Source organism: Euleptes europaea, chromosome 20 (assembly GCF_029931775.1).
Source record: "Euleptes europaea isolate rEulEur1 chromosome 20, rEulEur1.hap1, whole genome shotgun sequence".
NCBI lineage: Eukaryota > Metazoa > Chordata > Lepidosauria > Squamata > Sphaerodactylidae > Euleptes > Euleptes europaea.
In genome coordinates this window covers 22307434-22330300 of record NC_079331.1, presented here as the reverse complement: position 1 = coordinate 22330300, position 22867 = coordinate 22307434, and the positions used below count along the sequence as shown (strand labels likewise).

The 22867-nt window shown below is 49.3% G+C and overlaps 3 protein-coding genes and 4 non-coding genes across 7 annotated transcripts in view; 6 read left to right on the top strand and 1 right to left on the bottom strand.

Annotated features, from left to right (window-relative positions):
• The first annotated feature begins 2630 nt into the window (after positions 1-2630).
• On the top strand, positions 2631-8357 carry RPL4 (ribosomal protein L4). The gene is made up of 10 exons (XM_056865862.1): positions 2631-2638; positions 4290-4461; positions 5081-5187; positions 5532-5670; positions 6180-6304; positions 6623-6752; positions 7063-7219; positions 7381-7464; positions 7935-8055; positions 8151-8357. The coding sequence occupies exons 1-10, from the start codon at positions 2636-2638 to the stop codon at positions 8280-8282; spliced, it is 1170 nt and encodes a 389-aa protein (XP_056721840.1). The 5' UTR covers positions 2631-2635; the 3' UTR covers positions 8283-8357.
• LOC130492351 (small nucleolar RNA SNORD16) lies at positions 4123-4223 on the top strand. Its single transcript, XR_008933882.1, has one exon. It is a non-coding gene; the product is annotated as a small nucleolar RNA SNORD16 (small nucleolar RNA).
• LOC130492348 (small nucleolar RNA SNORD18) lies at positions 4929-5000 on the top strand. Its single transcript, XR_008933879.1, has one exon. It is a non-coding gene; the product is annotated as a small nucleolar RNA SNORD18 (small nucleolar RNA).
• Positions 5370-5469, top strand: LOC130492350 (small nucleolar RNA SNORD16). Its single transcript, XR_008933881.1, has one exon. It is a non-coding gene; the product is annotated as a small nucleolar RNA SNORD16 (small nucleolar RNA).
• Positions 6823-6894, top strand: LOC130492347 (small nucleolar RNA SNORD18). The gene has a single exon (XR_008933878.1). It is a non-coding gene; the product is annotated as a small nucleolar RNA SNORD18 (small nucleolar RNA).
• Positions 8358-11771: 3414 nt separating the features above from the next.
• Positions 11772-17760, top strand: SNAPC5 (small nuclear RNA activating complex polypeptide 5). Its single transcript, XM_056865958.1, has 3 exons — positions 11772-11903; positions 17239-17328; positions 17668-17760. Exons 1-3 carry the CDS (start codon positions 11814-11816, stop codon positions 17758-17760), a joined length of 273 nt encoding a protein of 90 aa, XP_056721936.1. The 5' UTR covers positions 11772-11813.
• Positions 17761-20167: 2407 nt separating this feature from the next.
• MAP2K1 (mitogen-activated protein kinase kinase 1) overlaps positions 20168-22867 on the bottom strand; it is a 46972-nt gene continuing 44272 nt past the window's right edge. The window contains exons 9-11 of the mRNA XM_056865786.1: positions 21657-21718; positions 21082-21127; positions 20168-20275 (exon numbers count right to left, since the gene is read on the bottom strand). Coding sequence (XP_056721764.1) covers positions 20168-20275; positions 21082-21127; positions 21657-21718 — 216 coding nt within the window. The remainder of the gene's footprint in view (positions 20276-21081; positions 21128-21656; positions 21719-22867) is intronic.

Genomic DNA, 22867 nt, shown 5'->3' with positions numbered 1-22867 from the left:
AGAGTCATGTGGAATATTTAGCTTGTTGAAAACATCTCTACTCCACCTCTTTACTAAAGTGAAATAGACAGATCTGAATATGATAAACTAGACAGCTAAACTAACAGTGCCATCCTAAGCAGACTTGCACCTTGGTTGTAGTCAGTGGGTTTGGTAGGTGTTCGCTCTGCTTAGGATAGCACTGTTAATTCAAAAGCCAGAAGCGGGAACACAAGATCAGAACCAGGCCTTTTCAGTGGCAGCCCTACAATTATGGATCAACCTCCCCAGGGAGGTGCGCCTGGCCCCCTCAATTCCAGTCTTTAACAGGCAGCGGAAGCTGGCTTTATTTATGCATTTGATTAAAGTAGTCTTACATTGTGATTTTCAATTTTGGTTTTTATGAATTTGTATGTACTCTATGCATTTTATTCATATTGTAATCCACCTTGAGCTCCATGAGGAAGAAAGGCAGCCAACAAATGTTTTGAAAAGGTCCAGAAAAAGTCCAGGTGAACAGAACAGTTTTTCTATTGGGCCTAAAAGAGGGATTTATGCTGCTCTAGGAGGGGCATTCCAAATAACAAGGTAACACCCTCCCCAAAAGGCCTGAGTTCCAGGGCCTCTTACTAACGACTGAAGTTAAGAGGTAAAAGGAAATCAGTCCTCTGGGCTGCTTTGGGTTCAAGGGGTTTAGGGCTTTGTTGAGTTGCAAGCAGGTGGACGGGGCAGAAATCTCAATACCTTTGAGAGCTGGTGTGGTGTACTGGTTAGAGTGCACGGCAAGGATCCAGGAGATCCAGGTTCCAATCCCCACTCAGCCATGCCAGCTCGCTGCTGGGAGACCTTGGGCCAGTAGCACATGCTCAGCCTAACCTACCTCACAAGATTGTTGTGAGGATACAATGGAAGAAAGGAGAATGAGGTAAGCTGCTTTTTGGGGGAGGGGGGAAGTGGGATACAAATAAAGCAAATTAATAAAGCTAGCATGGTGTAGTGGTTAAGAGCAGTGGTTTGGAGCGGCGGACTCTGATCTGGAGAACTGGGTTTGATTCCCCACTCCTCTACATGAAGCCAGCTGGGTGACCTTGAGCTAGTTACATCCCTCTTTAAGCTTTCTCAGCCCCACCTACCTCACAGGGTGCCTGTTGTGGGCGGGGGAAAGGGGAGGTGATTGTAAGGCGGTTTGATTCTTCCTTAAGTGGTAGAGAAAAAAACCAACTCTTCTTCTTCTAAGGGGGTTACCGCACTTTGTATTCCCAGCGATGTATTAAGAGTCTGAAAATGTTATAAAAAACATCGCTTTAAAGGGGTTTTTGGTTACCACGGCTAATAAATGGTTGCAAGACGTCTTCACAGCTAAAGGGGCCAAACAAAGTGCGAACGGTATTTTTTATAACCTTTTCAAACTCTTAATACATCGCTGGGAATACAAAGTGCGGTAACCCCCTTAATCACAGCAGAACTTGGGGCTGCAGCAATCCGGCGGCAGCTATCCTGGAAGGGCTGCTGGGCATGCTCACGCGGCATCTTCCAGGCCCATTGAAGTTTCCAGCGACTTTTCAAGAATCCCGGGCGGGGGTGGGGGGGCAAGGCACCATGCCAGCAATTGCAAACTTTTTTCTGCTTCTGCTTGTATTACCTGTTTGGCCATTCACCGTTTTGAAGCAGGACGCGCTTCTAAGCTTATGGCACGTTGGGACTGACTTAGCTCACACGGTTTATTTAATCCCTTCACTCACACGCCGCCTCTTTCCCCAACGTGGAGGCAAAGCAGCTGACAACATTCCTCCCTCCTCCACTATCCTCACAACGACCCTATGAGGTAGGACAGGCGGCCCACAGAGAGCTGCGACAGATGAGTCTGGATTCGAACCTGGGTTTCCCAGACCCTGGTCTGCCGCCCTTAACCACGACACAGGCTCCTTCCCCAATAGAAAACCCCCCGAGCTTAACATCAGTCGGCACGGGACAAACTTGTACTTTATTTTCCCTATTTAGCAAAACCCTCCCCCCAACACACCCATACACTAGCGCTCCCTGGGCAGCTTTGGGCCCGCTCTAATCTCTCCCGCTAGCCTACCTCGCAGGGTTGTGCGGGAGACAAGGCCGAGAATAAAAGAAACATGTACGTTCTCTTGAGCTTCCTGGAAATTGAACGATTTAAAGGACATTTTTCAACAAAAAGGAAGACTCACTGCCGGAGGAATTCGTAGAACCGGAGGAGAGACCCCCGCCGCTGCTGCCACCGAGGCGCCATCGCCGCGCGCCCCGCCCGCGCATGCGCAGCCAACCCTCTCCCTCAACCGCGACACTCGAAAGCCGCGCCAGAACAACTGTAGCCCTCTATCGAAATCCATCCGCTGCCGTGAGAAGGCCCTCCTTTCCCCCGCCCCCACCCGGCTATAAAAATAATCCCTGGGTTTTCCAAGGCGGCTCAACGCGAAGGGCGCGGCCGGGCGCGGGATTTCCCTCACAAGAGGCCGGGGGAGAAACACGGGGCGGTTCGCGGGGCGCTCTCGGGCGCGGGGAGAGTAGGCGGGGCCCTCCGGCGGAGGCAGAGAAAGGGAGGCGGGGTTGACGAGTCCTTCCTTTTCCGGCTGGGCCGAGGCGGAGGGAGAAGCCAGCGTGAGGGGCTCCTCCGCTCGCCGCCATCATGGTGAGAGCGCGGAGGGCCTGCGGGTGGGAACAAACCCGGGGGGCGAAGGGCCGCGCGGGCCCAGTCCGACGCGCGGATGAGGGAGCGAAGCCGGCCGCCGCCGCCGTTCGGTGGGCCGCTGAGCGGAGGCCGGCCCGGCGCCATCTTGCCGAGGAGGAGGAGGAGGCGGCCAGCGGGCGCCGCGTGGAGGCCTCGCTCGGCCCGCTGGCGTGAGAGGCTCTGCGGCTGGACGGGGCAGGAAGGAAGCCGGGGGAGGAGAAACGCCACGCGGGGCCGCCGAGAGCCATGCCGACCCGGGCGTGCTGCTGAGGGCAATGCAGTCAAGGGGGTTGGAGGGCGCCGGGAGAGCCCAGCCAGGCCAGCATCCTGTGTCCCACAGTGGCCAGCAAGTCGGGAGGGCCAACAGCAGGGCATAGAGGCCGAGGCCTTCATAAAAATATAAGAAGGGCCCTGCTGGCTCAGGCCAGTGAGGGTCCATCTAGTCCAGCATCCTGGCTCACACAGGGGCCGACCAGTTCCTCTGGAGGTCCAACAACAGTGCACTGAGGCCTTTCCCCTGAGGTTGCCTCCTACAACTGGGGTTCAGAGGTTAACTGGCTGTGGAGCTTCCCTTTAGTCACCATGGCAAGCATCCATTGATGAATCTGTGCTTCCTGAGTCTGTCCCAGTTCAATTGGGAAAATTAGCAACTTTCTCTCGGTGCAGTTCCCAAACTGGAGCAGCTCCTGTACTAGGCAGCTTTGAAAAGACGCCAGATGTTTATGGGAGAGAAGTCTACCAAGGGCTGTTGCCCTGAATTCATAGATTCCTGTAGGTGCGTTCCATGCCCCTGAGATATTAGGGATAAGCGAGGAGGGCTCATGCTCTGCTTCTAAGCTTCTCAGAAACATTTAGTTGGCTACTCCTGGAAGCAGGAGGGCGGAGACAGTGAAGCCAATTTGGTTTGATCCAGCATGGTCGGGCTTTGCAGGCTTAAGAGACCAGCATTCCCAACAGGCATGTGACATTACAGGGGGGAAGCCTGAGCATGAAGGGGCGAGAAAGAGTTGCTTAGTAGAGTTGTGGGGCTAAGAGGGTTGGATCCTTTTCAGTCTTTTTAAGTGGTGAATGATTCACCACTTAAGACAGTGTGGTGTAGTGGTTAGAATGTCGGATTAGCACCTGGGAGACCCAGGTGCAAATCTCTGTTCTGCTGTGAAAGCTTCTGGGTTACCTTGGGCTAGTCATGCAACTGCAGCCTAACCTACCTTACAGGATTGTTGTGATCATGAAATAGAGGAAAGGAGAATGATTTAAACTGTGTTGGATCCCCATAAGGCTTTTATTGGTGCCATTAGAGGGTGGTCTTTGTGCCCACATCCTCAAACTGTCGATCACAGTGCTTTGCCAAGAGGGTTTTGCACTTAGAGGAACTAACTGAGGAATAGGCGAATGGATTCTTAATTTGAATGTACTGTGTATCGTCTGTAGGTGCAAGCACATATTGCTGTGATGTTGTAATTTGCGTCTTATCTGGCGTTCAGGGACAGTTGCCTGCTGTTCATACACTGTCGCTGTTGAGCTGAAGACCTCTTGGGACTGAGCAATATTTGTGCTGTTGAAGAACAGGAATATGATGTGCTTGTGACTAAGGTGACTTTTTCTCCCCCAGGCTTGTACTCGTCCACTAGTATCGGTGTACTCCGAAAAGGGGGAAGCGTCAGGTAAAAATGTCACCATGCCTGCTGTGTTCAAGGCTCCCATCCGCCCTGACATTGTGAACTTTGTTCACACCAATTTGCGGAAGAATAACAGGCAACCGTACGCTGTCAGTGAGCTCGCAGGTAAGAGATTTATAGAAAAGAATGACCTTGAAGTATCTTGGGGGTTAGGAATAACAATATCAAGAAATTATAGGCTGTGCAGTGCTTTTTTATGGCTTTTAAAAGATTGAAAAGTGGGTGGTTTTAGGTTAAGGATAGGTAAATTGGGGTGTGAGTTGACCTAAAACACACTATAAAATTTTGTGGTGGTTACAGATAAAAATCTGTGGAGGCACCAATAGATATAGGCTTCCTTTTCAAATGTGGTTTCCGAGATCTGACTGAATAAAGTCTTGGTTCATTAATTGCAGCAGCAGTGTGGTGATGGGTTTTTGCTAGCTTATTCAGACGCTAATGGGAATAGATTAATTCCTGGTTGCTGTTGTTTTGTCCAGTATGTGTTCTAGGTGAAGGACATTAATATTTTCCACTTAAAACTAAAAAATTCATGTAGTGATACCCCTCCCCCCCGAAAAGGATGTGCCATACAGAAATGATGAAATTCCACTTCATTGGTCCGTGTTTTTGAGTTTTCTGATAACAGTGGAAGTTCTGATGGTGGCTCTGAAATCCTTCAGAAAGAGGTGACCCAGCCTATTCAGTAACAAAACTCTCCACACTATGTGCTTGTGTTTTTCAGGACATCAGACCAGTGCTGAATCTTGGGGTACTGGTAGAGCTGTTGCTCGTATCCCAAGGGTTCGTGGTGGTGGAACTCACCGATCTGGCCAGGGTGCCTTTGGCAATGTATCCTTTGTTCTGGCTTCCTCTTGTGGGCACGTCCTCAGACTCTGGCCCTCTGCCATTCCAAATGAGCGTTACTGTTCAGCTACAGTTTAAGACCCTCTAGATGCCTTTGTATGTGCCCTTAGAACATACAAGAAAATGCTGGCCGGTGGGTGGCTCAAAAGGAGACAGGGGGTCTCGCTTGCTGTGATGTCGTAATTTGCGTCTTACTCTGTACTTGGCGACAGTTGCCTGCTGTCATCCAGCCGAGGCAGATGGTTGATGAGCAGCTAACTCTGAGCAAGGCTAGCAGAGAGACTCGAGCTGTAAATATTCTGGTTGTGTCCTTGATGCTGGACGTGTAGATGTGTCGTGGAGGTCGCATGTTCGCCCCAACCAAGACTTGGAGACGTTGGCACCGCAGGGTGAACATAAACCAGAAGCGCTATGCCGTCTGCTCTGCACTGGCAGCGTCAGCCCTTCCAGCACTGGTAATGTCTAAAGGCAAGTATATTATCATGTAGTGCTTCAGGAAAAACTAGCTGTAGAATATTTGGCATGTATACCCCCTGATTACAGAGGGCTGAGGACATTTGTCTAAATGGAGAAATGATGCTTTGTATAGAGGGGCATGCCCTGACCTGGATGGCCCAGGCTAGCCCAGTCTCATATCTGGGAAGCTAAGCAGGGTCGGCCCTGGTTGGTACTTAGATGGGAGAGTTTCAAGCAAATCTGAGGTTGCTACGCGGAGACAGGTAATAGAAAGCCACCTCTGTTCATCTCTTGCCTTGAAAACCTTACAAGGTCGCCATAAGTCAGCTGTGACTTGGCTGCACGTTCCACCATTATAGAGGGATGTTGTGAATGGGTTTTGTATGGAAAGTCTTGTAGAGGAGCTTCTTGTCGCTCTTCTCTGCTGGGGTTTGTTCATGAACACACATGTCCTCTCAGCAACATTTTTTTTGCTGTTGCAATTGACGTCTGTTTAAAGTGAAAAATGTTCTCTCCATCAGGCCACCGCATCGAGGAGATTCCAGAACTCCCCCTGGTAGTTGAAGACAAAGTTGAAAGTTACAAGAAAACTAAGGAAGCTGTTCTGTTGCTGAAGAAGCTTAAAGCCTGGAATGATATCAAAAAGGTGAGCTGATCATTGATCGCAGAAACAAGGTTGGTTCTTGGTTTTTTGGGCTGATAAAGCTAGCGAAAGGACATACTGACTAGACTTTTAAGAGGTCTCTTAGTCCAAGCAGTTTATATAAACAGGGTAGCTAGCCAGCACTTATTTCTTGTACTTAGGTGTTTCAGTGCCTCACAGAATGATGAATATTTTTCACTGGTCCGTGTTTCAGATGAACAGTGGTGATGGTGAAGTTCTGACTTGCCAGTAGTCTGACTTTGCGACCCCTGAAAGTGGTGGAGCTTCTGGCTTTTGACACACAATGCCTTTCCTTCCCAGGTCTATGCCTCCCAACGTATGCGGGCCGGCAAGGGCAAAATGAGGAACCGCCGTCGCATCCAGCGCAAGGGGCCCTGCATCATCTACCATGAGGACCATGGCATCATGAAAGCCTTCAGGAACATCCCAGGTACCTCTTGGGTTGACCATAACCGTGGGGTATGGTGGTGGTGATCGTTGAGGTTGTAGGAAGGAGGTGCTGCAAATGATGATATTCCACTTCATTGGTCCGTGTTTCTGAAAAAACATGATTTGGTGGAAGTTCTGAAAAAACGCACAAATATGTAGACCTTCCAAAGGGTGCTTCATCTAAGGCACATTGGATGGGGACATTTTCTCTATCTTCTGGGGTGCAGAACAATGGTTGGCTCTTCATTTGATGGGTATTTGCCTCTTTTATAACGGATGTGCGTCTCACCCGCCAATTTTCTGTTTTATAGGAATTACTCTTCTTGATGTCAACAAACTGAACCTTCTAAGACTTGCTCCCGGGGGCCACGTCGGACGCTTCTGCATTTGGACAGAGAGTGCTTTCCGCAAGCTGGATGACTTGTACGGCACCTGGCGTAAGCCGGCCACCCTGAAGAGCGACTACAAGTAAGCTTGGTTGAAGCTGGAGCGTTTATCTGGCTTCTAATGAGCAATCCCCGTGTACAGCTGAGAACTGCTTAGTATACAGAATGAGGCTACTTGACATGGGAGGGGTGATAACATGTCTTGGGTGGAGATTCTAATTTGTAGTTTGTGTTTAAATGCAGTCTGCCAATGCACAAGATGACCAATACAGATCTTGGTAGAATCCTGAAAAGCCAAGAGATCCAGAAGGCCCTGCGTGCACCAAAGTAAGTGTGTGCTGCTTTAAGCTGGAGAGTTGAAAAGAAAGTCGGAGCAAAACCAAACCCAGTCAGATTGGGGGCAGGGTAGGAGGGAGACCCAAATGAAGGTGAGAATTAGAACAACACCACTATGAGTCTTGATTTCTGAAAACCTATGATCTTGTGTAGCAGTGCCTGTTTGGGGTTTCCCCCAGTCTTGTTTTCCGGTGGCTTAATAAAGATTCATTATCCTTTAGTACCTTTTAATCGTACCCTTCCACCAAGGAGCTCAGAGTGACGTACATTTTGCTTTAGCCTCACAACAGCCTTGCGTAGTAGGTTAGGCTAAGAGTAACTGGCCCAAGGTCACCCTCCTGACTGAGTGGGAATTTGGACCTGGGTCTCTCAAAACCAAGTCTCTGACCACTAAACTAAACCCACTACTAAGCTTGTATATTCACAGAAGAATTGTGTGCTCACCCAAACATCTTTTGCAGGAAAAAGATTCACCGCAGAGTTCTTAAGAAGAACCCACTGAAGAATTTGAGAGTTATGATTAAACTGAATCCATATGCCAAGACCATGAGGCGCAACACCATTCTGCGCCATGCTCGGAACGTGAGTGGGGTGAAAATGGGACTGAAATCCTAGCACTTATTTTTTTTAAAAAAAAATCCAGACAATAAGGTCTAATGCTTTTCTTCCCCCTACAGCACAAGCTGAGAGAAGAAAAAGCAGTGAAGGGGAGAGAGAAGGTCCAGGCTGCTGCTGCTGCCGCTGCTGAGGCAAGGGCAAAAAAGGCAGAAGCTAAAAAAACGGCGGAAGCTAAAAAACCAGCGGCATAAGGGGCTCAGTCTGCTTCAGTGCTGTAAAGGGCTGTACTGTGGATTACAGTTAATAAAAAACAAATCTGTCTAGAATGTCTTCACAAATGCTCTTTGTTGCTGAAAACATTGAATGGAAATTCAGAAGCCGGTGAATATTCATAGAGGGGTTAATCTTTTGAATCAGATTAAGGTTTGCAGTATCATCTTCTGCATACTTTCTTAACAGTAGGCCCCACTTTATTCAGTTTTTGAAGCTGAGTAGAATTCTGTGGTACCTGTGTTCATGTGATACACCAGGCATACATGTGTAATGCAAAGGATGTCTCAGTGAATATTGGGTGGAAGTTCAAGAAGAAGAGTTGGTTTTTATATGCCGACTTTCTTTACCACTTAAGGGAGACTCAAACCTGCTTACAATCACCTTCCCCTCCCCACAACAGACCCTGTGAAGTAGGTGAGGCTGAGAGAGCTGTAACTTGCCGAAGGTCACCCAGATGGCTTCATGTGGAGGAGCGGGGAAACATGCAGTTCACCAGATTAGCCTCTGCCGCTCATGTGGAAGAGTGGGGAATCAAACCCAGTTCTTCAGATCAGAGGCCACTGCTCTTAACCACTGCACCACGCTGGCTCTTCTTTCACTGGGAAAGAAGCAGGTTTTGTGGAAGTATCAGTTGAGGGTAGTAACTTCAGTTAGAATGTTGGGTAGAAAACAGCTCTTGCGTTATTCAAAAAAGTTAAGGTGGAATGTTAGTGTAATCTGTGTGGCACCTACAGGTGTTCCTATGAATACTATTGCAGTGTGTTGATAAGGAACAAATATAAACTGCTTAATGTGTGTTTAGAAACTACTAACGTATTGTAGCAAAGCACCAGTGTTACGCTTTCCTGGAGCTGTCTAGTAGAACTGGAGCTGTCGGGATTTCAGAATAAACAGTTTTAAGGTGTGAACAGCTGCATATCAATCAACAGGCGTTAACATAAAAGATGTGTAGGAGAAAAGTTTTGGTGATGAAGCAATAGCTTGCAAATAGTATCCTGTAGTAATCGGCCTTTGCTCTATTACTGAAGCAGTGGTTCTTAACCAGTGGTGTGTGTACGACTGTTGGAATACAGAAGCAGTCTAGTTAGGACATGGGGTTTTCATAAAAATTACCAAGAATTCACTCTCCCTCAGACCCAGTGTTCACCTGTGTGACATGCCAACCCTACTTTCAAGGGATTATCCACCTGTGACCTTTTGGGCTGCGAATAGTAACCCTGGACTCAAGTGTGTCATAATCTCATCCCCCATGCTCACCAGCAACAGTCTTTGATATGCCGCTTATTGCTGACCCTGCCTGCCAGCATTTATCCATTGTGGTTCTGTAATTAGTTATGCCCTTAAAATTTACTAAAGGTAAAGGTCCCCTGTGCAAGCACCGTCATTCATGACCCATGGGGTGACATCACATCCTGACGTTTACTAGGCAGACTTTGTTTACAGGGTGGTTTGCCAGTGCCTTCCCCAGTCATCTTCCCTTTACCCCCAGCAAGCTGGGTCCTCATTTTACCGACCTCAGAAGGATGGAAGGCTGAGTCAACCTTGAGCCGGCTACCTGAGACCAACTTCTGTCGGGATCGAACTCAGGTCGTGAGCAGAGCTTTTGACTGCAGTACTGCAGCTTACTACTCTGCGCCATGGGGCTCTTATAAAATTTACTTGAACATGATAAATCACAGAATGCCTACAAGCGGCCTTCTTTGATAAAGGAGGGTTTTCTTGTTTCTATCTTGGTGGGACCCAGTTTATCCAACAGAGCAATTGGTAAGGGATGCAAGACGAAGATGAGTGTGGCAGGGCAGAGGTTTCCAGTCAACAGTAACAGTAATAGCTTGGTGGCGAGTAGGGGCAAGTTACGTGTTGGCTTCATTTATACCCTCCTGTTCTCCCCAAGGGGGACCCAAAGCAGCTTAAGTTGTCGTCTTCTCCGTCTTATCCTCACAACAACCCTCTGGGGTAATTTAGGCTGAATGTGACTGACCCAGGATCACCCAGCCAGTGTTACTGACGGGTCTGTCTCAGGAGCTATGAACACATGAAGCTGCCTTGTACTGAATCAGACCCTTGGTCCATCAGAGTCACGATTGTCTACTGTGACTGGCAGCAGCGCTCCAGGGTCTCAGGCAGAGATCTTTCACATCACCTACTTGCCTGGTTCCTTTAACTGGAGATGCCGGGGATTGAACCTGGGACCTTCTGCATGCCAAGCAGGTGCTCTGCCGCTGAGCCATCGCCACTCTCTTCAAGAAGAAAAGTTGGCTTTTATATGCTGACTTTCTCTACCGCTTCAGTCAGAATCAAACCTTAAAGCTTACAATTACCTTCTCCTCCCACGAGGTAGGTGGGGGCTGAGAGAGTTGTTACTAACCCAAGGTCACCCAGCTGGCTTTGTGCGTAGGAGGGAAACAAATCCAGTTCACCAGATTAGCATCCGTTGCTCATGTGGAGGAGTGGGAAATCGAACCCGGTTCTCTATATCAAGAGTCCACCCCTCTTAACCACTACACCACACTGGAGGCTGTGGCTGTGCCCACAGTCACTAAAGTCTCCAAGCAAGAACCCTCTCTCCCCCTCCCCCGGCTATTTCAGGGGTAGCCACTACTTTATTTTGATGATATTTTCCCTTTTAGCAAGGAGAAGGTGGTAGCTGTTTATAATGATGTGGTAAACAAGGGTTCTTGGGGGGAGAGAGAGACCTGAGATCGTTATTTCAAGAAAATAGTTTATTTGCAGCTGCTGACTCAGAGGCCCTAATGGGCAGAAATCTCTGAGCCCCGATTGTACTGAGGGAGAGATATTTATCCAAATTCAAGATATGACAACCCATCAACATTCAGGGTAGGCTGATAGCACTCCAGACATCGAGGCGGCAGTAGAGTAACAGTTTCACCCAGTTCTTGTTATGGTTTACTGTAACGTTCTTCGACTCTTGCCCCAGTTACTAGCACACAGACACAGAGATATCCTGCCCAGCAACAAGCTATTCCCTTGCTGTCCTAATACATTTTAATAAATTTACAGAAAGGAAAAGAGATTACCACCAATTGCTAAATCAGTGGATCTTCCATAGTCACGGGAAGTCTACCTTGCTGTCTCAATAAGGAAATGGAGGGCATAACAGGGTTCCCCACCCCCTCCAACGGCCTCTTCAGCCTGGACCCCTGCGCCTCCACCCGCCCGGCTTTTCCTCCCGGGAGCCCCCACCGCGGCCAAACAGCCAGCTGCTCGCCCCAGGCCCCGGCCCACGTGGCGGCCCCGCTCGCTTCCGGCGCTGCCACGTGAGCCACGCGCCCCCCCTCCGCGATGGAGCTCGCCGCTTCCTGCCCGGAAGCCGGGCGGCCCTCATATCCGCTCCGGCCTTTCCCGTCTCGTCGCCTCGGAAGCGCGGCGCTTCCGCCCTTACGCAAGATGCCGGCGGCGCTGCCCTCCCGGCGGCGCGCCGGGGACGGGCGCCCGGCGGTGTCGTCATCTCCCCGCGCCGGCCGAGGCGGGGCAGCGACGGAGGGAGGATGCTGAGCCGCCTGCAGGAGCTGCGCAAGGAGGAGGAGACGCTGCTGCGGGTCAAGGCGGCGCTGCACGACCAGCTCAACCGCCTCAAGGTCCGGCGGGGGGGGAGGAGGGGTGGCATTTGCATATGCTAATGAGCCGGCCCCCGAACCCAGGCGCGGGGCCTCATTAAGCGGATACATGGCCGCGCGTGCACGTGACTGTGCGTGGGGGAAGGGAGTCCTCGCTGGGCGTGGGCCTTTCGGAGGCAGAGGGCCCGCTCGCCTACGGAACGCATCGCCACACGGAGGAGGCCGGCTTAGATGTCCCTTGGATGACCCAGGAACACACGAAGCGGCCTTCTACTGAGTCAGGCCCTTGGTCCATCAAAGTCAGTATGGTCGAAGGCTTTCAGGGTCAGAGTTCATCGGTTCTTGTAGGTTACCCGGGCTGTGTGACCGTGGCCTTGGCCTTTTCTTTCCTGACGTTTCGCCCGCAGCTGTGGCAGGCATCTTCAGAGGAGTAACACTGAAGGACAGCGGGACGCTGTCCTTCAGTGTTACTCCTCTGAAGATGCCGGCCACAGCTGCGGGCGAAACGTCAGGAAAGAAAAGGCCACGGTCACACAGCCCGGGTAACCTACAAGAACTGAAAGTCAGTCTTGTCTACTCAGACCGGCAGCGGCTCTCCAGGGTCTCAGGCAGAGGTCTTTCACATCACCTACCCGCCTGGTCACTTTAACTGGAGATTCCAGGGGTTGAACCTGGGACCTTCTGCATACCACGCAGAGGCTCTACCATTGAGCCACGGCCCCTCCCCGAAACACAAAGCTGCTGTTTCTTACCCTCAACACACACGAGCACCCGAAATTCCCTTATACTGAATCAGATCCCTGGTCCATCAAGGTCAGTATTGTCTACTCAGGCTGGTGGCAGCTCTCAGGAGGAGGTCCTAACATTGTCTACTACCTGAACTGGGGATTGAATCTGGGAACTTCTGCATGCCAAGCAGATGCTCTACCACTGAGCTACGACCCCTCTCCCTGGTTCTCCAGGGTCTCAGGCAGAGGTCTTTCACGTCACCTACCTGCCTAGTCCCTTTAACTGGAGATGCCAGGGATAGAACCTGGAACCTTCTGCATACCATGCAGAGGCTCTACCACTGAGCCACAGCCTATCCCCAGAAAGGTGATGGAGTAAGCAAATGTGATGAAATTCAGTCAGTGGCCGATAACTAGGGAGTATGAACGGACCTGACGTGTTCAGAGGCAGGGTAGCTCTGAGTACTTGTAGATGCTCTGGCAAGCGTGGTGTAGCGGTTAGAGTGGATTGGGGGGAACTCACATTTGAAGCCCCACTCAACCATGGAGATTTGCTGGGTGACCTTGGGCCAGTCACGCACTCTCAGTCTAACTTACCTCACAGGGTCGCTGCCAGGACAAAAGGGAGAAAAGCAAGATATAAATGAATAACTTAAAGGCATCCTTTTGGGTTTCCAGAGGCATCTGGATGGTTTGGTCTATTAAGGCTTTTCTTTATGTCTGTGCAAATAAGAGACAAATAGTTTCCTGGTCATTTTCCTTCTCCAGGTGCTCCATCTGTACTGTTCTCTCTACTCTACTGCTAGTTTCCTAGTTCTGCAACTCATTTTAGCTCAGGTGTTTGTCTCTGTACACACGGATTGCTTTATTTCTGTTATATGCACTGAGGCTGCATACGTGTGATTTCCGTGATGCTGGACAATGATTCCATTTGCTCAGAATCCCCACCACCACATGCACCCATCTCTCTTTCTTGCTTGGTATTCCATTTCTGAGAGAGCCAGCATGGTGTAGTAGTTAAGAGCAGCAGACTCTAATCTGGAGAACCGGGTTCAGTTCCCCACTCCTCCACAAGAAGCCTGCTGGTCCAGTCACGGTTCTCCCGGAACTCTCTCAGCCCAAGCAGAGGCAGGCAATGGTAAAACCACCTCTGAACCTCTCTTGCCTTGAAAACCCCACAGGGTCGCCATAAGTTGACTGTGCCCTGACAACACACACACATTCCATTTCTTCAGTTCCCAATGGGATCCTCGAGGCAAAATGGTGCTGAAATCTCAGTATTAAAAGGCATGCCATGAAAAAGATGAATTGATTTTTATATGCCGACTTTCTCTGCCACTTAAGGCAGAATCAAACCGGCTTACAATCACCTTCCCTTCCCCACAACAGACACCCTGTGAGGTAGGTGGGGCTGAGAGAGTGTGACTTGCCCAAGGTCACCCAGCTGGCTTCATGTGTACGAGTGGGGAAGCAAATCCAGTTCACCAGATTAGCCTCTGCCGCTCATAGGGAGGAGCGGGGAATCAAACCCGGTTCTCCAGATCAGACTCCACCGCTCCAAACCACGGCTCTTAACCACTTCACCATGCTGCTTCTACAAGAGAAGCAGAGTCGAATCAGTAGAATCTTAGAGACCAACAAGATTCTCAGGGTATAACCTTTTGAGAGTCAGAACTCCCTTCTTCAGATACATACCTGATGAAGGAAGCTTTGGCTCTCGAAACTCATACCCTGAAAATGTTGTCGGTCTCTAAGGTGCTACTAGACTCGAATCTACCTCTTTTGCTGCAGACCAACATGGCTACCCTCTGAAACAAGAGAAACAGCCATGCTAAGAATCATCCTGATCATGCTAGAGGGTCTCAGAACTCAGATATCTCTACTCTGGACAGAAAGATGAGGAGAACTTGGAGTAGAGCTTTCCCGAAAGGTGGGTGGGAGATTGGTGGCCTTCCTGTGCCTGGGGGAAACACCTCTGAGACATTAAGAGGATCCCCCCACCCAAATGAAGAAAAGGGATATTGCAGAGCTTGAGAAGGTGCAGAAAAGAGGAACCAAAATGAACAGGGGACTAGAGCAACTTCCCTATGAGGAATGGTTAAAACGCTTAGGGCTGTTTAGCTTGGAAAGAAGGCGGTTAAGTGGAGACACGATAGAGGTCTATAAAATTATGCATGGTATGGAGAGTGGACAGGGAGAGGGTTTTCTCCCTCTCTCCTAATACTAGAACGTGGGTTCATCTGCTGAAGCTGGAGGGAGAGTCAATACAGATAAAAGGAAGTATTTCTTCACACAACGCATAGTTAAATTGTGGAACTCCCTGCCCCAGGATGTGGTGATGGCTGCCAACTTGGAAGGCTTGAAGAGGGGGACATGTTCATGGAGGAGAGTGGTATTCAAAATACTAGTCATGATGCATATCTATTCTCCAGGATACGAGGAGCATGCCTATTATATTAGGAGCTGAGGAACACAGGCAGGACAATGCTGCTGCAGTTGTCTTGCTTGTGGGCTTCCTAGAGGCACCTGGTTGGCCACTGTGTGAACAGACGGCTGGAGTTGATGGACCTTGGTCTAATCCAGATGGCCTTTCTTATGTTCCTTGAAATGTATTTGCCTATTGACAAAATAGCCCTTGTGCCTGCTTCCTGGGCAGCTGAGGCCATAAAAGGGCTTTGATAGCTTCACACCAAAACTGTTGTTGCAGGGTTTGTTGAAATGCCACAAGGTTTTTGCAAGTATTAGCACAGCTGTCGGAGGGTGTTAAGACAGTGGCATGAAGAAGCGAGTGAGCCAGGCACACACATAAATAGGCATGGAATGTGCTTTCCGGAAAGGATTAGAATGAAAGCTTAGCAGCGTGTGCAGACTGGTCGATGCTATTCGGATGTTGGCCGGCCATTGTTTGGTGCTCTTGCAGGCCAGTCTGGGAGAGCGGCTCTGCCTGTCAAGTCTGTCTTGCAAGCATGGGATGTGGAATTGAGCATTCTTGCCATGGTAAATTTCATTTAAAAGGGAGATAAAAAATTCTAGCCCCTTTGATGTGCTGATAATTTCAACACACTATGCACATTGTGCTGAGTTTCCCCATCCATTCCAAGTGGGGCTTGCAGAGGGGAAATTCCCTGGGGGTTTTTGCTTCGCTAACTGAAATAGTTCTGGGAAGTAGTGTCTTTTTTCCTTAGTAAGCTACCCGGCTTCCTTCTGCCACTAACCTCCAGTTCAAATCATCATCACCACCACATGAACCCATCTCCCTTTCTTGCTTGGCATTCAATTTCTGCGCAAGCCAGTGTGGTGTTGTGGTTAAAAGTGGTGAACTCTAATCTGAAGAACCAGGTTCAGTTCCCCTCTCCTCCACATGCAGCCTGCTGGGTGACCTTGGGCCAGTCACAGTTCTCTCCGAACTCTCTCAGCCCCACCTACCTCACAAGGTGTCTGTTGTGGGGAGAGGAAAGGAAGGTGCTTGCAAGCCACCTTGAAATTCCTTAAAGGTAGAGAAAAGTGGGATTTAAAAACCAACTTTTATTCTTCTTCTTCTTTCACCTCTACCTGTTCTAACAGAAACAGACCTGTTCCTATTATCTCTTGAGGGAGCAGTGATGTTTACAATCTATTACAGTGGTTCCCAAAGTGGGCAGTACCACCCCCTGGGGAGGATGGTGGGATCACCTAGGGGGGCACTAAGAGGCAAGAGGGCAGCAGGGGGGCGCTAGAGGTGGGCCCATTCAACTGTGTTGTTCACTAATTTACAATAGATCAAGCTATGGCACCATGCTGGCAAATTTGGTGGAAACTATCAGAATTTTTTCCCAGACTTTGAAGAGCTGGTACCACTGGATCAAGTTCATCAGTTCTGTTGAATACATTTCAACTAAAAAGTTTTCATTTGATTATGAATAGATGTGCAATTAATTGTTACTAAAGAATAACAATACAATTTCAAAACAGTGAGTCATGCAAACCCCTATTTTGAATAATGCTTTTTATAGGATAGGGGGCCCCGCGGTTGAGTTTGTGGAACCAAGGGGGTGGTTGCCCGAAAAGTTTGGGAACCACTGATCTATTAGAACAGATGCCAAAAGAGGTGGTGCCCGCTACCGAATGAAGCTTTACTGGATAGAACTGGGGCAGGGTTGACCACTTGCCCGCTTTATTGGTTCATGATTAATTTTTGCTACTAACTTGGTGCTCCTTGAGCATTTCCTGAGTTTGGTTAGTTTCTTAGAAAAAGAGAGCTTGTTGCTGTCAAGCCATAGTTACTCCCAAATGCCAATTTGCCCTGCTTCTTTCATTTTTGAAAAAAAGAATCATGTTACACTGTTAACAGACAGCGTGTAGCTTAAGGTAGCATGGTATGGTGGTTGGAGAGTCAGACTGTTATGATCTGTGAGATCCAGGTTCGAATCCCCACTCTGTCATGGAAGCCTGCTGGGCGACCTTGGGCCAGTCGCTGTCAGCCTAACCTAACTCCTAGGGTTGTTGTGAGGATAAAATAGAGGAGAATGTTGCTGTGAGCTGTTTTTTGGGTTTCCATTGTGGGGGGGGGGAAAGGTGGGGAAGAAATGAAGTAAATCAACTAAGAACCTGTTTGTCTTTAGAGATTCATGGTTACCAAATGTTTCTAGGTGGAAGAACTGGCCCTCCAGTCTATGATCAGCGCCAGGGAAGAGAATGTGACAGTATCTTCAGCGGGTTTACTGGAGGAGCATCAGAATGTAAGTCTCTTGTGAGGAAAGCAGCGTTGAGAAGTCAGCCACTGTTTCTAGTGGGATGCTGGTGTGAGGTTTCCTCTGTTGACCCATATTTTAGAGGGGTTTATCTCCTCTTTCGTGGAAGAATGATTGCTGACTCTCATTCAATATGCCCGGCCTGCACCGTGGCGTGAGGGGACCCAGAGCACCTGTAACGTTTTTGAGAGTTAGAAGGCCCTTGTTGGCCTCTGTTGGAAGCCTGACGCGACCTGAAAAGCGCTTGTAAAAACTTGCACCACTGGTGCTTTCGAGTGTTTCTTGTTCCACCTTAACCAGAGTTTTATTCTGTTTGCTCTTGGACAGATGGACAATGAAGCAGAGATTAATCAAACTAAACTGCAGCTGCATGTCGGGGAAGAGGAGGAGGAGGAAGAAGAGGAGGAATCAGACTCCTAAAAGGAGGCGCACAGCAGGCGGACTACCTTTTTATCCCAGACTCAGGGACTTCCCCGTCCACCATTCAAGCAAACTGTTGCTTCAAACTTTGCACGGTGCTACAGAAACCGAATGATGCTCACAGCTGCCGCTGAGTATCCCAGAGGCGCTGATAAAATAGTGGGGAGGAGTGGGTGGAACAGATGGGTGTGTGTTTGGGAGGGTGTTGTTGGGAGAACGCATTCTAATGTAGCATGATTTTTTTTTTAAAGACAAAACTATTAGAGCCAAGTAGCATCTGGGAAGCACACCATAAACTCAAAAAGCAATAACGTAACCTGTCCTTGAAGGCATTCTACTGCAGGCAAAAAATAAATGAATGAATGGCTGAAAAAGCCTGGATGTTCTGCCATCCACAAGTTCCGCCCTCTTCAGGACACCCCTTACGCATCTAAAGGGAAAGAACTGTTGGGCTGGGGCCTCTGGGTGCATTCTCCCCCCCCCCCACGGACAAGGAACCACTGCTAGTATAGAACAAGAACCCTGACTTGTAGCCACCAGTGGCTCTTAGTATAAAACTCGGAACATTTAAGAGATCATCTATGTATACTGATGGGCAATGTTTGAAATCCCTGGATTCTTCACTGCTGGGGGGCAGGGGAATGGAACGTTTCTGAATGCTACTCCTTTCTGCCAATGTGGGCGTGAATGATACAAAATGAAGAGATTTTCAGTTTTCTCTGCAAGAGGCTTCTTGCTGTGGCTACAGAATTTTTGACAAGTAACCCCCCCCCTTTTTTTGGCTCTGTTCACCTCTCTTCTGGAACACAGCTGGGCTCCTTGCATGCAGCAGGTGTGCTAGGGATTGGGGTACACACCTGGAACTGGAAGAGCAGGCTTTTGAGCACCTCCGGGGGGGGCGGAGGGAGCGGGCACTATCAGCTTGTTCTTGCCCACTGCCACTCTCTCCTGTAGTAGCCGTGCTTTCAGTAACAAGGGAGCTGCTCGCCTGCTTGTTTTCCTTTCATGCCTCCTTTCCCTCCCTTTCTGCCGTCTGCAAGCAAAAACATGAGAGAGCTTAGAGGAGGAAAGGAACGAGGCAGGCCTGCCTGTGTGGAAAAATTGGCTGGGGGAGGGTTCTGCTCAGAATCTGGGATTCTGTTTCACAAGTCGGAACAAAGGTCCTGAGGACTGTACCCATGATGAAAGCCCAAGCTCACATTTATGGGCCCCATCAGTGGATTAATCTGATGCGTGGGGCCATCCTAAGGTATCTGAACAGCCAGCTGGTAGGTACCTGTTACCTCTTTCTGTAGTGCTGGCCTGGTAGTGGTACCTGTAGCACATGCGGGGAGGGAAGAGCCTGTGCACAGAGCCGAGAGGGCTAGAGAGTCACTTTTGGTGCAGAGGCCTGGAGTCTCCTAAGAGCAGCAAACAGTAGTTCATATTAACTTTGGTTTTGTTTGGTGTGTTTTTTTAAACAAAAATGCATTCCCTGAAGTAACCTTGTAATATTTATTAGTGTAAGATGGAAATGTTCAACATCTGAAAGAATAAAATGATCAAAAGGATTCTCAAAACACAAAAGTACACACAATTGTTGTGTCTCAGAAGTTCAGCTGAGCTCAAAGGGAAGCCCCACTCAGACGCGTCTTAACCCTGGATTTTGTTGGAGGCTACTCAGTCTCAAAATACAAGACACCAAATTAACTAGAAGAGAGATGTGCATCACTGAAGCAATCCTGAAACATCCAACAAGACACTGAAAAAAGAAATAAATAGGAAAAATGCGGGGGGGGGGGGCGAGGGCAGGCCCCGCTCATGTTCACCAAGAGCTCTTTGGGGAAACCAAAGCCTCCGGCTGGGAAAGACAAGGACTGAAGGGAGGGATCGTTTTGTTCAGGAGACCGGCAAAGCAGGAGCGGGAAGTACCACCAACTTACGAAAGGCTCAAGATCAAAACACCCTAGCAGGACAAGGAGGTGGGAGCTCCAGTGGGATTTCCCCCCAACCCCACTCCGAACGGATGGCCGACATCCACTCCAAATCTGCATCTTGCTAACTTAAAAAAGCATTGCATGACAGGGCAGTTAACAAGAGGCATCAAACCGAACAGCTGTTGATTTAGACCCACACAGAGAAAGAGGCTGACACGGAAAAGAATTTGGCACATGCACGATAGAGAGAGATCATTCACTGGTGCCGAGGGTGGGGGGAGGAGGGAATACACATCAGTTTTGAGAAACTGGACCAAAACAGCATCGTTTTAACGTTTGGACAAGTGGGGGGCGGGTTCGGGATGGAAAAAATTCACCGAGCGTTGCTCCCGTTCATTTTGACAGGTCCCCATCAAGTCTCAGATGGAATGAAGGGTGCTGGGTGGCAGCAGCACTCGTGGTTTCCTGGCGGCGGCACCCAAAGCCCGAGCTCAGCCCACGTGTGTCGGGGTGCTCGGCTGGTTAAGGCCGATGGTGGAACACAGCCAGCCTGCAAAGTCCACTTCTTCCGCCTCCGACCTCTTAATAAACATGTGGACCTGGAACAAACAAAAGGAACAACCTTAAGACTAAAAAGAGAAACTCCATTCCTACCCAGGGGCAAGCAAGAAAACAATCTGTAGTGGGGGCAGCAGAGAGTTTCCCTCTACCAGGAAAGGCCCAAGCAGTCCTGGGACGAGGGAGGATCTCTCTCGGTGCCTCCAGATGTGCCCAAAGACCAGAAAGGGGTTAATCCTGAAGAGTGGCAGAGATTTTAGTTCCTGAAATGACTTAATCTCTACTATTTGCCCAGGAGAAATGTTGCAGTGTTTAATTGCTTACATATATGTGTAGTTTTGGCTGGTATCTATTAAGACTATCTTGTGTTTGAAGAAGAAGAAGAGTTGGTTTTTATATGCCAACTTTCTCTGCCACTTAAGGGAGAATCAAACCGGCTTACAATCACCTTCCCTTCCCCTCCCCACAACAGACGCCCTGTGAGGTAGGTGAGGCTGAGAGAGCTCTAAGAGAACTGTGGCAAGCCCAAGGTCACCCAGCTGACTTCGTGTGTAGGAGAGGGGAAACAAATCCAGTTCACCAGATTAGCTGCCGCCGCTCATGTGGAGAAGAGGGGAATCAAACCCAGGTTCTCCAGATCAGACTCCACTGCTCCAAACCACCTTTCTTAACCACTACACCCCGCTGGCTCTCTCATTTGTACAAGATCATTTGTACATAAAATTTATTCTTTCTGTAATTAATGTTTTCTTTATATACCTACTGGTCGTGGACTGTAATAATAAAGACCAGAAAGGGTCTCAGAGAAACTCAGGACATTTAAGCAATGGAGCAGGTTTCCACTCACCATGAGCTGTTTTAGATCCGCCCTCTCGGCTGGGTTTTTGATCAAGCTACGAGGGGAGGGAAAAGGGGTCATGTTTCCGTTGCTGTATCCGTTCATGTCCGCTAGAAATAATTGTGTGAAGGCATAGGCAAGTTCCCCCCCGGCCTTCCTTCCCCCCCCCCAGACAATCCGGCTCTTGCCCACCTGTCTCTTTGCACTGGGGCTCCTGCCAGAGAACTTCCTGCCAGATCGCGCCTCGTTCATGTGAATGAGGGATGCTGACTGGATTTTTTTTTCCAAAGGTACCAAAATAGGCCCAGCCTGATCATAGAATAGAATCATAGGGACCACCAGGGCCATCTAGTCCAACCCCCTGCACAATGCTGGAAATTCACCACTACCTCCCCCCCCCCATGACCCCTACTCCATGCCCAGAAGATGGCCAAGATGCCCTCCCTCGTGATCTGCCTACAGTCACAGAATCAGCATTGCTGACAGATGTCCACCTAGCCTCTGCTTAAAAATCTCCAGGGAAGGTTCCTGCTTGGAAGTCGGTTTCTTCTGGAAATTTACCTCCGCCCAAGAACCGAACTCACCATTTGTTCACAAAGTCCTGGAATTCCGGACTGAAGACTCCACTGGGAAGCTTCGGAGGTGGCTGAAAAAACATGAAACCGAATAGAATGAGTGTGGCAAGCGGCGGGGGCCCCGGGGCCCTTCCATTTTCACTCTTGGCAGTAGAAAGACAAGTCTGATGTAATTCAGGGATGGGGGTGGGGTTTGATAGCCGCTGGGGCACTTGCCTGGGGAAAGTGATCCAATGCAATCACATATATGACTTCACAAGGAAATTGCTGCTGCAGCTCAGGCCTGTGGTCCATCTAGTCCAGCACCCTGTTTATTAGCAGAGGCCAACCAGTTGCCCCAGAGGGCCAGCAGACAGGGCACAGAGGCCGAGTCTCTATGAATGTATCCAGTGCCCCCTTTCTAGCCATCACTACATTCTCAGGCAGCGAATTCCACATTTTAATAGTGCGTTTGTGCAAAGAAATATTTCCTTTTGTCTGTCCTGAATCAGCACGGCTGGATGCCCTCGAGTTCTAGCATTTTGGGAGAGGGAGAGGAAGTTCCCTTTGTCAAGCCTCTCTGCCCCAGGCATAACTTTATAAACCCTGATCCTGCCACCTCTCGGGAAGGTGAAGTTGCTGCAATTAACTCCTGAGTAGTGGCTAGCTGACCACCTTTCAGTTTTTCCAGTGAAACAACATCCACTGCATTTCAGGAGTGGAAGTGCAGATTCAGCGCTGCCATAGCAACGGTCGGTGGCCCCTCACGCAGGCCATGTGAAGATGCCACAGGTCATGGGCAGGAGTTTGAGATGCTGGGTGTTTTTTTTTAAGTGTTCTTTGATACAGCACGTTTTAAAAAATACAATTGTGACTCATCAGTTGGAGGCGCATAAAAGATCAAAGGTGAGCATGTGTGTGTGCGCGTGAGAAACGAGGGACTAGGAATCAGAATTCCACACAGCTCTCCATAAAAGAGAGCTTTCCCCATCGTTAAAGCAGGCGAGGACCGCTTTCGGTCTGCAAGTTGTGTGCAATCAGGAGGGGGGGGGCAGCATCCCTAGACCACAATGCCCCAGACAGACAGAGCTTGTGACGTGCCCTTGGCTAAGTCCGGCCAGACACCTCTGGCCTCTTGTAGTGGCTCAAGAGATCAAGCTTTCAAGGTTCGCCTTGACCTCAGCAGGTCGTAGTCAGAAAAGCAGAGCTACTTCCTTGGCCTCTGGTGTAGTTAGAGGAAG